The sequence below is a fragment of the Bos indicus genome, chromosome 19, assembly GCF_029378745.1.
Source record: "Bos indicus isolate NIAB-ARS_2022 breed Sahiwal x Tharparkar chromosome 19, NIAB-ARS_B.indTharparkar_mat_pri_1.0, whole genome shotgun sequence".
NCBI classification, from domain to species: Eukaryota; Metazoa; Chordata; class Mammalia; order Artiodactyla; family Bovidae; genus Bos; species Bos indicus.
The window spans coordinates 28,861,949-28,875,939 of record NC_091778.1 but is presented as its reverse complement, the minus strand read 5'-3'; the positions used below and the strand labels follow the sequence as shown (position 1 = coordinate 28,875,939).

The 13,991-nt window shown below is 51.9% G+C and overlaps 2 protein-coding genes across 2 annotated transcripts; both read left to right on the top strand.

Moving 5' to 3' along the window:
* Positions 1–26: 26 nt before the first annotated feature.
* Positions 27–1,589, top strand: TRAPPC1 (trafficking protein particle complex subunit 1). Its single transcript, XM_070773051.1, has 5 exons — positions 27–84; positions 196–294; positions 446–516; positions 828–966; positions 1,211–1,589. The coding sequence occupies exons 2-5, from the start codon at positions 196–198 to the stop codon at positions 1,337–1,339; spliced, it is 438 nt and encodes a 145-aa protein (XP_070629152.1). The 5' UTR covers positions 27–84; the 3' UTR covers positions 1,340–1,589.
* Positions 1,590–2,168: 579 nt separating this feature from the next.
* On the top strand, positions 2,169–9,285 carry KCNAB3 (potassium voltage-gated channel subfamily A regulatory beta subunit 3). The gene is made up of 14 exons (XM_070773050.1): positions 2,169–3,063; positions 4,383–4,426; positions 4,529–4,566; positions 4,811–4,890; positions 6,031–6,075; positions 6,164–6,208; positions 6,429–6,472; positions 6,662–6,748; positions 7,015–7,100; positions 7,246–7,366; positions 7,451–7,545; positions 7,623–7,743; positions 7,915–8,003; positions 8,255–9,285. Exons 1-14 carry the CDS (start codon positions 2,822–2,824, stop codon positions 8,330–8,332), a joined length of 1,215 nt encoding a protein of 404 aa, XP_070629151.1. The 5' UTR covers positions 2,169–2,821; the 3' UTR covers positions 8,333–9,285.
* The last annotated feature ends 4,706 nt before the right edge of the window (positions 9,286–13,991 follow it).

The following is a 13,991-nucleotide window of genomic DNA, read 5'->3' as shown; positions in this document are numbered from 1 at the left end:
TTATTGCTGCGACACTTTGACCCGATGGGGCGGGGCTCCGCGAAAACCGGAAGTGTCGAGTGACGGGCACTCGGAGCAGTTCCGGTGAGTCCGGGGGAGGGGACCGCCGTCTGGTTTGAGGGATCCGTGACTGAGAACTGGAGCCGACGGGGTGTGGGCGGTCCCGGAGAGAGGCTCACATTCTCTGCCTTGCAGATGACTGTCCACAACCTGTACCTGTTTGACCGAAATGGAGTGTGTCTGCATTACAGCGAGTGGCACCGCAAGAAGCAAGCAGGGATCCCTAAGGAGGAGGTGACGAGAGGGCCCCGCGCCACTTGGGTGACCTCGCATCTCCAAATGCACACAGTCCCAGTCCAGCCCCTTTTCTCCAAACCCTGGCTCATTCCCACCCCTACCCCGTCTCCTTTACAACAGAGAGCTAATTCTGCCCCTCTCCTTCCAGGAGTACAAGCTGATGTACGGGATGCTCTTCTCTATCCGCTCTTTTGTCAGCAAGATGTCCCCGCTAGACATGTACGCGGAGTCGGAGGGGTTGTTGAGGGAAGGAGGGAAGAGATGGGGAGGGGGTACTTTCTGGAGTGGGAGGGGCTTTTGTCCCCAGAGAGGGTAAGGAGACAGAGAGAAAGGCTGAGTCAGGAGCGAGAATTCAGGAGCTGGCAGAAGCGGCCGTGGGGAAGAGAAGGTTACAGAGGTTGGGCATGGGGGCTACAGTGAAAAGTGAAGCTGCGAGGTGTCTAAGAGGGAGTCTATCTAGAGGGGATCAGAAGTATCTCTTTGGGAGAGATTCCGCTCCCATTCCTTAACATTCCTCCCCATCCCTGCAGGAAGGACGGCTTCCTGGCCTTCCAAACTAGCCGTTACAAACTCCATTACTACGAGACGCCCACTGGGATCAAGGTTGTCATGAATACAGACTTGGGCGTGGGGCCCATCCGAGATGTGCTGCACCACATCTACAGTGCGGTCAGTGCCAGTCCCTTGGACCCTGCTCCCAAAGCCTCAACAGCCATGATCACTCAGAGCCCCAAGACTCCATCCCTGCCCTACACCCTGGGTTTTCTCGGGACCTTTATGTCTTTATACACTCCCACCTCCAGTTTCTCCTCAAAGGGTTTGCCTCCCAGCCCTTGATCCCTGTGCATTCACACACCTGTGAGGTTGAAAAGACGTGTTCAAAGCCTGGCTCTAACACCCTCCCTCTTCACAGCTGTATGTGGAGCTGGTGGTGAAGAATCCCCTGTGCCCGCTTGGCCAGACTGTGCAAAGTGAGCTCTTCCGCTCCCGACTGGACTCCTACGTCCGCTCTCTGCCCTTCTTCTCTGCCCGGGCTGGCTGAAGGAAGCACTCTACCTCACCCCTCAGAAGAATCGCTGTCTGCCTGGGGCCCAACCTAACCTGCCCTACCACCCCAGTCCCCCAGCCTCATCAAGCCCCTCGGTAGCCCTCCTAGGGGAACAGCCTAAAGCCCTTCACAGGAAGGCAGCCTACTGGAGTCCCTACACCTCCAAACCAGGTCCTCTCTACAGTTTGATCCCCTACCTGACTCTGTGAGAAGTACAGAATAAACTTTTTATCACCCTCTGGGACCTCAGCATGTCAGTTTGAGTGGTTTACCGGGGCCTGCCCCTCTCATGGAGGCGTGAATCAGGGTGTCTGCATCCTCTGAGCCAAAAAAGAGGCTTTTTCCATGGGTTTGTTAACAACAACACGACTGATGTTTGGGGCTGGGTAATACCTTGATTGGGGGGAGAGGGGGGAGGGCTGTCAGGTACTCTGTTCTGCCTGTGAAAGTGTTAGTTGCTCAGTCTTGTCTGACTCTTTGCAACCCCATGGACTGTAGCCCACCAAGCCCCTCCATGGGATTTCTCAGGCAAGAATACCAGAGTGGATTGACATTTCCTGTGCTGCCACTCACTAAATGCTGGTAGCATGCCCGCGTCCAAGTCGTGACAGTCAGAAAATGTCTCCAGACCTTGCCAAATGTCCCCCCAGGTCGTGACAGTCAAAAAATGTCTCCAGGGATTTCCCTGGTGGTCCAGTGGTTAAGACTACATGCTTCCGATGCAGGGGGTATGGGTTCAATCCCCAGTCAGGGAACTGAGGTGCAACATGCATCAAGGCAAAAAAAAAAAAATGTCTCCAGACCTTGCCAAATGTCCCCCACGGGACAAAATAGCTCCTGGACTGAAAACCACTGGGATGGTGGAAGACAGATCGGCCTCGAGGTCCAGAGAATAGAACCACCCTCCGGGTGCTGCTCTCTGGTTGCTATGAGCCCACGAAATACTCAAGCTGCAGCACTCCGGAAGGTGGGGTTTATGCAGATAAGGTGCAGGTTTGGTCTGGGAGGCGGGCGGCTTTATGTAGATGAGGGGGCGGTGCCTGCATGTTGATTAGCTGGGCAGGCTGGCGACGCGGCTGGGAGCCTAGCGGGTCCCGCTGCGTTTTGGGCAGAGGTGGCATCTTTCTTCCGCCCCCTCCTTGTCCCTAAGTTCCTACCCTCCGAGAATCGCCCTCGACCTTCACCTTCGTCCATCTCTCCCTCTCCTCTCCGTGCCAGTGTCCCCGAATCCTAATCGCTCCACTCGTGGCACCCCCCCACCCCCCGCGTTTCTCCTCTCCGCCGCAAACCCCGCGACCTCCAGCAGCCCGCCCGCGCGGGCCCGATCCTGCCTGGCGGCTCCCGCCGCAACCTCCTCAGCCTTCCCGCTCTCCCAGGGCTCGCGCCACTACCCCCTCGGGTGTCTCCCCTCGAGCTTCCCGGTTCCCTCTTCCTCCCGCCCCCTCGGAGCCCCCTTCCCCGCCTTGGCCGGCAGGCATGCAGGTGTCTATCGCATGTACTGAACAGAACCTTCGCAGCCGGAGCAGTGAGGACCGTCTGTGTGGACCCCGGCCGGGCCCCGGGGGCGGTAACGGCGGGCTGGTCGGCGGGGGGCATGGGAACCCTCCAGGGGGAGGAGGGTCGGGCCCCAAGGCCCGGGCCGCCGTGGTCCCCCGACCCCCAGCGCCCGCTGGGGCCCTCCGAGAGAGCACCGGCCGAGGCACTGGCATGAAATACAGGTATGGGGGTGGCCTGGCCGCCCGCCACATCTGCTTCCCTTTCCTGACCCCTGAGGCTTCCTAAGATGCTGCCAGGACCCCCCTCAAACTTCCATCTCTTCTTCCCATCGCTGGCACTCCCTTACACGGTCCTTTATTTATTTATTTTTTGCTCTCTGTCCATTCCCCTGCCTAGTAGAAAATCAAGTTTACTGAGGTTGACCAGGCCTGTCCAGACCCAAGGGATGCTCCTCTTTACCCCCAGGAAGGCCAGGGAAACGCAGATCTCCAGGCTGCACACCACCCCACCCAGCTTGGATGGAGTGTCCTTGGGTCGTGTCCTGGGAAGAGAGGGGAAGGAAACGGCTTCTCACTCTGGCCTGCTCAGGGTGCCTGACCCAGATATCGCCCCCACAAACCCCAAGGTCTCCTGCACCCTTTCTTGGTGGGGAGGGAAGTGGGGCCCTCCGAAGGATGCACCACATCTCTCAAGCCCATGCCGAGGGCCAGGAACCAGGTGGGGAAGGTGGAATGAAATGTAACCGACTTGATCTCCGAGAACCGCTGAGCTCTCAGGACTACCAGTAGGGAAGAAGGGAGGGGCTCCTGCTCAGGAGTGAGTGGAGGTCACTGATCTGAAGTGGCTTTGTCACTTGAGGAATTTGATCCCTTCCATATGGCAGCCCTGATTGGGAAGCTTAGTGGAGTACCTGGATGGGGGGGCGGGGAGGAGGGGGCTCTCTGGTTTGAAGACAGACTTCACAAGCCAACAGGAGCAGAGCAAGTAGAAAGAAGGGGGAGAACTGGTCTTTCCTCTCAAACTCCCCACCCAGGTGTCCTACCTGCCTTTGTTAGAGGCCGGTCTGCCTAGCCTATTCAAGGACCTTGCCTGCCCGAATGCCTGAACTTGACTTGGTTTACCCCCTTCCACCCCAGTATCTGCCCTCTAGCACAGCACTCTATTGAGAATCTGTTTTCACAAACTCATCACCATTAGCCAGTCCTATTCCTCCCAGCCACCCTCTACCCCAACTCCACACATCCCAGAGATGACTCAAACGAACCCAGGACACACCAGAAGCAGCGTTAAGCAGGCAGCACATCTTCAGTGTGATAGGAGGGAACAGAGGCACTGGACCATGGCTCCAGAGGAACACTTCTTATTTGTTCACTTATTCTATGGCCGTGGCACTGCCCGATTCAGTGGGCCCACTGAGTCTAGTTTCTTTGGACTGAGACACCCTGAGGGCATCTCAGTCTGGAATGAGAGGAGCTGGAGGCTGATAATCTATGTCCCTAATGGAGGCTCCACCCCTTCCTGCTGCTTCTGTGTCCTGCAGGAACCTAGGAAAGTCTGGTCTTCGGGTATCCTGCCTTGGCCTAGGTGAGTTAGAAAGAAGAGGAATTAAGGGAAGGGGCAGGCATTCTTTCATGGCTGCCCGCCTCCCCCTACCCTGGTCTCATTTGCCTGGCTTCTCTCTTGCAGGTACCTGGGTCACATTTGGTTCTCAGATCTCAGATGAGGTACTGATACAAGTGATGGGACCTAGAAGCAGGGGGAGGGGGTATAAGGGAACCCAAAAGGGGGGAAAACGGACTTGGCTAGGGGTTTGGACAACAAGCATGGATAATGGTGGACTTGAGGCTGGAGAACGGGGAAAGGGAAGTGAATGTGATAACCAAGGTTGAGGTGTGATGGGTTAGAGTGCAGTGAGGAAGGTAACTGAGGCTGGTGGTTGATCTCCAACTCTTTCTCTCACCATCCTAGACAGCAGAGGATGTGCTGACAGTAGCCTACGAGCACGGTGTAAACCTGTTTGATACCGCCGAAGTGTATGCTGCAGGAAAGTAAGGACTGGGGTGAAAGAGCTAAGTTATACTTGGAAGGCTGAGAGAACATCGGGGCTTTTTGGTTTCCCCCCTAAAGAACTCTGGGAATTAAAGCATCACTAAGTTCCAGCCTTTCAGCCAATGGGCCCCCAAAGCATGTTGGGAACTATAGTCCCAACATCTGTCTCCCTCTAGTTTTGAGGGCAACAGGGCATACTGTGCAGTCAAAATAAAACCAAATATTTCTTGGACATCAGTTATGTGCAACTATGTGAGGATGACAAAGCTAAATTTTCAAACATACCATAACCACAGCACATATGGCTTCACACTGGGAATAATAAAAACTTTGGATGACCTACCCCGTCTCTTCTGGCAAACTCTTCTGCTTATCATTAAGACTTGTCCCAGATGTCAGCTTTCCCAAGAACCCTTTGCCCAACTCCCCAAAGTTGGTCACTACCCTCCTCAGCTCCCAAAGCACTTTACACTGCCCTCTGACACACGGTTCATCAATTACTGGTTTACAAGGCCATATTTGCTGCTCAACGAGGAGGGTTCTCCCTCCATAGAACTTGTCCTTTCTCATGTCACCTAAGTACCTACACGGGCTTCCCTGGTAGCTCAGCTGGTAAAGAATCTAGCTGCAATGCAAGAGACCCCAATTTGATTCCTAGGTCAGGAAGATGCCCTGGAGAAGGGATAGACTAACCACTCCAGTATTCTTGGGCTTCCCTGGTGGTTCAGTTGGTGAAGGATCCGCCTGCAATGCGGGAGAAGACCTGGGTGGGACTTTGCAGAGACTAAAAGAAGGGAGAAGGCAACACAGATAGTTGGAAACAGATGAGACAGTATCCTCCCCAGCATCACTGTAGTTGGTCCCTCTTCTCTCATCCTATTCTATCCCTTCAGCACCCAGAATAGAGGTTCACTGTTGCACAACTGACATTTGTTGAATGAATGAATGAAAATGTACGACTGTAACCCTACTTCCAGGAGCCCCTTTTATTTAGTTTAGAGTGGGACTGATGGCCCAATGGACTTCTCATTTATGTTCCATTTTACAAGGGAGAAATTAGTTGAAGGGAAAGGTGGGAGGAAGGAAAGAAACTGATCCATCTTGGAGGAGTCAGTACTTCTGCCTTGTTTTCCTTCCAGGGCTGAAAGAACCCTAGGAAACATCCTCAAGAGCAAAGGATGGAGGTAAGACATGTTTGGGGGTGTGGGGAGTTGCTGGGGACTATCCCCACATCCTTTTCTGGCTGGGTCTCCCATTTCTCTTTTTCTCCAGGAGATCAAGCTATGTCATCACCACCAAGATTTTTTGGGGAGGACAGTAAGTGGCTGCCTCACTATAGTCACTATGGTTAGGGAGAAGATCTGCAGACTGTGTGAAGGTGCATGGGATGGGGTGAGGAAAGCAGACCATGCACCTGCTCCCCCAGGTCTGCCTCCTCCCTGTGAGGACCCCTACCACCTCGGTTCCTCATGGCTCCAGGCCAGCCATGGTCTCTTATCTTTGACGCACCTCATCTTTGACTTATCTTTTCCTACAGGGCAGAAACCGAGCGAGGCTTGAGCCGCAAACACATCATTGACGGTGAGGACTGGGAACCTGAGCTGGCTGAGGACGGAAGCTAGAGAAGTTGGGAATATTCTCTGAAGCTATAAGTCTGAGGCTCTGAATAGGGAAGCTGGGATTTAGGTGTCCATGGCAGAGGGGTAAGGTCTGATTTCTTAGGCAGCTAAAGCTGGAAAGCTTACCTTCCTCTCCCTGTGCTTACCCCAGGCTTGCGAGGATCCCTGGAACGCCTCCAGTTGGGATATGTGGACATCGTCTTTGCCAATCGTTCAGATCCCAACAGTCCCATGGAGGGTAAAGCAGCACCCCAACCTTGACAGCCCTTCAAAACTGAGCACTTCTTAAACCTTCAGCAGAAGCCAGGCTCTGCTCAGGAGGTCTCCCAAGTTCTACAGTGGAGGCTCAGACCCCAGGACTTGGACAGGGAGGGAAGTGAAGAGCAGATGCCAACCTCTCACAGGGATGAGTGGGGTCTTGGTGGGGCAGGTGGAGGTCTGCAGATCTGGAACTCAGGAGGCCAGGGGTCTGAGAGTGAAGCTTTCCTTCTCCTATGTGCCTAGAGATTGTGCGAGCCATGACCTACGTCATCAACCAGGGCCTGGCCCTATACTGGGGGACATCCCGATGGGGGGCTGCAGAAATCATGGTGAGTGTGCCACCTACCGCCCCCGTCTCACAACTTGTTACCACCTTTCACATGGCCACTCCCAACCCCACTCTGCTGGAGGAGGGGGAGTGGAAGACAATGGAAGGAGTGCTCTGACCCCTATCTCTTCCCCGCCCCAACCCAGGAGGCCTACTCCATGGCCAGACAGTTCAATCTGATCCCTCCAGTGTGTGAACAAGCTGAGCACCATCTGTTTCAGAGAGAGAAGGTGGAGATGCAGCTGCCAGAGCTCTACCACAAGATTGGTTCGCAGTCCCCTCATCCCTGCCTTTCCCTCGGCCTCACCATCACAGAGATCCCCTTCCCACACCCGGTCCTCTCCGTCTTAGGTGTTGGCTCAGTCACCTGGTCCCCTCTGGCCTGTGGCCTCATCACTAGCAAGTATGATGGGCGAGTCTCAGATACCTGCAGGGTCACCATCAAGGTGAGACCTGGGGGCTTGGGATGGCAGGAGTGGACTGAGTGAGAAGTGGTCTCTTGATGAATCTCCTTGGCCTCCAGGGCTACCAGTGGCACAAAGACAAAGTGCAAAGTGAGGATGGCAAGAAACAACAAGCCAAAGTCATGGACCTCCTCCCCATCGCTCACCAGCTGGGCTGCACTGTGGCGCAGCTTGCTATTGGTGAGACACTGCCAGTCCTGGACCCTGCAGGGTCCTTGTCTCCGCCTAAGAGCTACCAAACCACAGACTGGTTTGTTCCTGGGCGGTCCTTCTTCCTCAGAGACCCCTCTGAAGTCTGGGTGTTCACTGTTTCCCACCAGTTCTCTCTCTCTTTTTCCTTCTCGGGCCCAGCGTGGTGTCTCCGCAGTGAAGGGGTCAGCTCGGTCTTGCTGGGGGTGTCCAGTGCGGAGCAGCTGGTGGAGCATCTGGGCGCCCTGCAGGTGAGCGAGGGACTCAGAGCCAGAGCTCATCTCTGTCCCTTCCCCAGCAGTCAAGACCTTGATGTCCAACCCAGAATGGGCCTGAGGTGAGTCACCTCACTTTGCAAATGAGTGGTCCAAGGGCGAGAAGGTAAAGCAGAAGCACAGCTGTGACTTCGCCGCGCTGTGAGGCTCCCCGGGTCCTCGAACCTCCTGCCCTCTTTCAAGGACCCTGCATGCACCATTCTCTCCATCACCCCATTCAATTCCAGGTGCTGAGTCAGCTGACCCCGCAGACGGTGATAGAGATAGACGGGCTCCTGGGCAACAAGCCTCATCCCAAGAAATAGTCCACCTGGGACGCAGGAACCCGAACCCGAACCCGAACCCGAACCCGGATCCGGTTCCACTGCACTCACAGAAACGCGTCTCCGCCTCTGCCTCCCTCCCGCTCCGGATCCCTCCACGCAGCGGCCGAGACAGGGCGACCCCGCCCACTAACGAGTTCCAGCTTTGAGTAGCGATAGCATGAACAAAGCCATATCCTCCCGCAGTGGGGCCTGAGAGGGAAAGTAGTCCGCCGCCCCCTGCTACGTCCACCTAGGCCTTCCTGCTAATCCTGGGCATGAGCTACTGGGCCGTCCCCTCTCTGCTACTTGGTCTCGCTCCTTTTCTCTTCCCGTAATCGCCGAGGTCCAGGGAAAAACAAAAAGGCATATACAAGACCTATGCAGAGTACCTCGAAAGTGGCCCTTGAAATGTCATCAAGGAGTTGTGAGTTCTAATAAGAAGTGAGTTGTGGTGTCACCTGGAAAAAAGGAAATGGGACTCTTAAATTCGTTACAAAGGAAGCCAGGCTGGTCCTGGCAGGAAGTAAATGATGACTTTTGGGAAACCGGGACCCTGCCTCAGCCAGGACGTGGAGAAAGGCATAAAACTAGAATTCGTATTGATGCTTTGTTCTTGCGGAGAGGGGTAGACTGGGGAGTGCAGTAGCAAAGCATCAGTGAGGGAAATTTGATGGTCAGTGTATAGAGTGTCCTGGCGGAAGTGGCCAGGGAAGACCTTGGAAAGCACACTGGGCCTCACTTCGCAGAAAACAGTGACAGCCTTTAGTCACCGCAGGGAAATGGGGCTAACATAAAAGGTCTGGAGATAAACTTTTGAGCCTTGAGCAGGACTTCCTACCTGGCAGGGGAGGACTGTAGTCTTCCTCCTGGCAATAATCTTAAAGCAATAATGATGGCCTCTCTTGTGCAAGACTTCCCAGGGAACTGTAAATAAAATCTCAGCTTGATCATTACTTACTTTGTCTGAAATTGCTGGGGGTTGAGCGTTAGGCTCTCAGTCTCACCTGTTTGACCCCCTGCCCCCTGCCAGTAGAAAACTCCAGGACTCTTCCTCTCCACTGCTCATGTACCTTAGTGAGCCAGGCATCTTGCTCCTAGTCACTGATCTCATCAAAGACCAGGTTTTCTTCTTTCAGTCACCACATGCCTTGGAACCCAGAGGTCTGGCTTCATAGCTGTGTTGCTCCTCCTTCTGACACTCTTACTCTTGTTTTGTTTTGAAAAGTTATATTAGCCAAGTGTCTTATTTCCCTCTTTCCTGATACCCAATGCATGCCAAGTTGATTGAGCCATGGCCAACTCTTTGGAACCCTCTGGACCATAGCCTGCCAGGCTCCTCTGTCCATGGGGTTTTCGAGGCAAAATAATGAAGTGGATTGCCATTTCCTCCTCCAGGGGTTCTTCCTGACCCAGGGATCGAACCCATGTTTCTTACGTCTCCTACATTGGCAGGCAGGTTCTTTACCACTGGTGCCACCTAGGAAGCCTGATACCCACTATCCAAAAAACTGTCTGGGTGGTTTTCTTGTAGCTGAGTGGGAGGCACTGTTCTCAGATGGAGGACTTGGGGAAGGAGAGGTAAAATGAAAACTGGTCTATGGTTGAAATGATACAGGGAGAGAATAGAGCTGTTATAAAAAGAAAACAAGTGAAAGATCAGGTGTGAGAGTGGCAGAAAAGCAGAATCAAATGGGATTATGTCAGATACTTACCCTTATTCCCTAAAGAACTCTGATTTCCCTGGGACAGAAAGTGGGTGGAAAGTTACAACCTTTAATGATCACAAGGCAGGGGAGGATGAGCTCTGCCTTCCTTAAAATATAACCTTACCATCTCCCTTCTTCCCATCCTCACCCTTCCTTGATCCTGAAGCTGGGAGAGCAGAGTAAAACCAATTTCCAGAAGAGAGAAGTCAGCAGCATGCCATTTACTGGATTAGCAACCAACCGGATCAACTAATGAACACTTACATCCACTATCATCTCCCACTCATTTGGGAAGACTGTGGAGGAAACAAAGAGGTAAAATGTATGACTAAACTAAGCTTAGTTATTCTGTAACGAACATAGGAGAATTTATAAATTCAAAATGGTACTCTCCTTAAATAGTTACCTTGGAGGGTCATGAACCTCCTTCATTTAATGCCTCTTTCATTGCTCAAAACATTTTTTAAAAGTCCTCTTAAAATTACCTTCAGAGGCAGTTATAAACCCCTTGTAAGAAAGCTTCCTTTATTGTCACACCTTGTTATATAGGCCATGCTGCTCCTCGTGTGGGATTTTAGTTCCCTGACTGGGGCCCCCCTGGGCAGTGAAAGCGCCAAGTCCTAACCACTGGACCGCTGGCGAATTCCCTCACATACCATATTTATCATTCACCTCATTCATTAATTGAGTGAGAACTTACCTATTGGGCCCTACTGTGGTACAGCACAGGGACACAGCGGTGAACAAAACCTGGCTCAGCAACCTTTGTGGAGTTTACAGATGGGGAAGGCAAAGTAACCCCCAAACACACACACAAACTTTGGTTGTCCGAAGTCCAGAGGAAAGCACTGGTGTTACCAGAGTGTACAGTGAGTATCTGACATGGTGAGGCTGCAAAGAGAGCTGAAGGATGAGTGGGTGTTGCTAAGGTGAAAGCAAGGTTAGGGGAACAGCACACGGGAAAACCTTGTGGGGGAAACAAACAGACAAGTCAGAGGTCTCCAAAGGCTGAATGTCTAAAGACGAAAGGCAAGCAGAATGTGAGACTTGGTGGTTTCAGAGCATGTTTGGCCTTGTAGGGACTTCAGCATATTATCTTTATCCTAAGGACAGCAGGAAACCCTCAAAAATCCGTTATCTTGATACACAACAGATCACCCCCCAAATTTAGTGGCTTAAAGAAACATTTTAAAACTATTTTTACTCCATGATTCTGTGGATTGGCTGGGAGTGTCTTCTGCTGTTTTCACCTGGGCTCGTTCACGTGGCTGCATTCAGCCCATAGAGCAGCTGAACAGGAAAACCCAGTGACCTCACTGGTACACCTGGCCGTTAGTGCCGGCTGTTGACTGGGGCTCCTCCCTTCTCCAAGTGGCTTCATCCACCAGCAAACTTCCTTACATGGTGGTCTCAGGGCAGTGTTCCAAAGGCAGAAGCCATAAGGCCTCTGAAGGAATGATGCTCCAGAACTCACACATCATCATTCTTGCCACATTTTATTAGTCAAAGCAAGTCATGAGGTGAACCCAGGTTCAAGGGAGAGGAAACAGATCCCAATTCTTGATGGGAGAAGCAGCAAAGTCACATATCTTAGGAATTTGGGGGTATTAAACCATGACTCCATTAAAAGTTTGTTGTTTAAAGAATGTTTATATATTTATTTGGCTGCACCAGGTCTTAGTTGAGGCATGCGTGAGCTTTAGTTGCACAAAGATCTTTCTTTAGTTATGGCCTGTGGGGTCTAATTCCCTGACCACGGATTGAACCCAGGCCCTGTGCACTGGGAGCTCAGAGTCTTAGCCACTGGACCACCTGCTGTAAAAGTTTTTGTTTTTAACAGGAATGGAAGGGATATGTGGTGGTGGTGGTTTAGTCGCTAAGTTGTGTCTGACTTTTATGACCCCATGAACTGTAGCCTGCCAGGCTCTTCTGTCCATGGGATTCTCCCATGGGAGGCAAGAATATTGGAGGGGGTTGCTATTTCCTTCTCCAGGGATCTTCCCGACCCAGGAATCGAACCTGGGTCTCCTGCATTGCAGGCAGATTTTAACAGGAATGGAAGGGATATATGGTAGGACATAATTAGGCTTGAGTTTTGGAAAGATTGCTGTAAGCAGTGTGGAGAGAAGTCTGCTGAAGGCCAGAATAACTGTGGACAGACTGGTGAAGAGGCTTCTGTTTACAGAAGAGATAATGGCAGCTTGAACCAGGGTGGTATACTGGAGGTAGAGAAAAGCAGATGAATTAGTTTTAGGAGGCAAAATGTACCAGGCCTAGTGATAAGGGAGGTAAAGGAACGTGAACTCAAGGAAGGGATCTAGGTTTGACACCTAGGTTTCTGGTATTGGGTAAAGAGATAAGAAAATTGGAAGAGATGCTGCTTTAGGTGGGGAGATCATCATTTTGGATTCTTGATAAACAAGAAAGGAAGCTGAGCAGGTGACTGGATAGTCCAGGTCTAGAGCTAGAAGGCTTTGGCTACCACTTTAGGAGCATTTATATAGTCAAATTTACCTTAAAAGACTTAATCACCAACCAAAGATATTAAAAGATGTGAGATCTCTAAGCACCATTACAAAGAGAAGTTCCCCCCAAATGTGAGTTATGACAGCATCATTGGAATAAATAGCTTCCTCCAAGTAATCATAAGACAATAATACTTAGTTCTGAAAAGATATAAAATAATTAAAAATAGTGATATATCTTCTCACAAAAGATTACTCTCTAAGGTTTAAAGAATCTAGTTTTTAAAAACCAGTTTTATATTGCCTGTTAGTCAGTAAATGCCATGAGTGTGGAGAATCCCATCTTGTGTTCACCAAAAGAAATAGGGGTTGAGAATATTGTGCCTGGACCATCAGTGGTTAAGCTGTGCACTTCCACTGAATGGGGTGAGGATTCTATCCCTGGTTGAGGACTCTAAAATCCTGAATGCCCCACGGTTATGCCAAAAAAAAAAAAAAAAGGAAAAGAAAAGAATATGTTGGGTGCCAGAAAGTTAAAGTGAACACAATATAGGAGAGGGCGTAAAATAATAATAGCAGCTAATATGTGTTTACTGTGTGCCAGGCATCATTCTAAGCACCTTACATATGTAAGCTGATTCAATCCTATTATCATCCATATTTTATAGATGAGAAAGCCAAGGCCCAGCGGAGTTAGGTAACTTGCTCAAAGTGTCACAACTGGTAAACTGGGTTTAGGCCCTGTCCTATGAACCTCCACAACAGTGCCTAGACTGTGGGTCCAGGAGAGGCAGGTGAGGCGGGAGCTGGGGGTGGGTGCGGCACCAAGAGGGAATGTGGGCTGTGAATACTATGTCCTGTTTACCCGTGGCGGAAGTCGTACCCCTGAGTCAGAGCTTAGGCTGGGTTGCTTTGCTGGAGCCATCATGGTGCGTGGGTGTCCAGGCCTAGCTACTCAGGAAGGAGAAGATTCCCAGCATTCCTGGGCCTGGTATCTAGGGCCTTCCTTAGGTTGAGATGTCGGCTGGGAGTTCAACAGTTTGAGGAGAATAAAATTTGGGAAGCCAGCCTTACAAGAACAGAGGGAGGTTGAATATAAGGGCAATGGAGCGCAGCGTCTGCTCAAACGCCCGGGGACCTTCTAAAGATTGGGCAGAACGGGCAGTGTCACTGGCTTAGGAAGTATGTTGTGAAAGAGCCTGAGAAACCCGTGCAGTGATTGAGGGCTCAGGCTCAGTAACTGGGAGGTTGCACACAGTACAATTAAGGAGCGCTGGCGCTGCGTGGGGGCATTAAGGAAGGCGTGCCTAGAGTTGGAGGTGCCGCACCTCCCCGTCCCCAGTCCAGGCACCACTTAGGCGGCCTCCCTGCCCCGGCTTCGCCGAGGCATGCATTCCGAACCTCGCACCTCCACCACCCACGCTCGTGCTACCACGGGGAGGAGCCTGACTGCGACGTGACGTCGCGAAGGGGCGGGGTCTCATTATT

Excerpts from the sequence above, each read along its gene's own strand:
- KCNAB3 (XM_070773050.1), top strand. The coding sequence starts at position 2,822 with ATGCAGGTGTCTATCGCATGTACTGAACAGAACCTTCGCAGCCGGAGC. Across the intron at positions 4,427-4,528 it reads GGTATCCTGCCTTGGCCTAG|GTACCTGGGTCACATTTGGT; the intron begins GTGAGTTAGAAA and ends TCTCTCTTGCAG. Across the intron at positions 7,744-7,914 it reads TGTGGCGCAGCTTGCTATTG|CGTGGTGTCTCCGCAGTGAA; the intron begins GTGAGACACTGC and ends TCTCGGGCCCAG.
- TRAPPC1 (XM_070773051.1), top strand. The coding sequence starts at position 196 with ATGACTGTCCACAACCTGTACCTGTTTGACCGAAATGGAGTGTGTCTG. Across the intron at positions 517-827 it reads AAGATGTCCCCGCTAGACAT|GAAGGACGGCTTCCTGGCCT; the intron begins GTACGCGGAGTC and ends CCATCCCTGCAG. Across the intron at positions 967-1,210 it reads TGCACCACATCTACAGTGCG|CTGTATGTGGAGCTGGTGGT; the intron begins GTCAGTGCCAGT and ends CCCTCTTCACAG.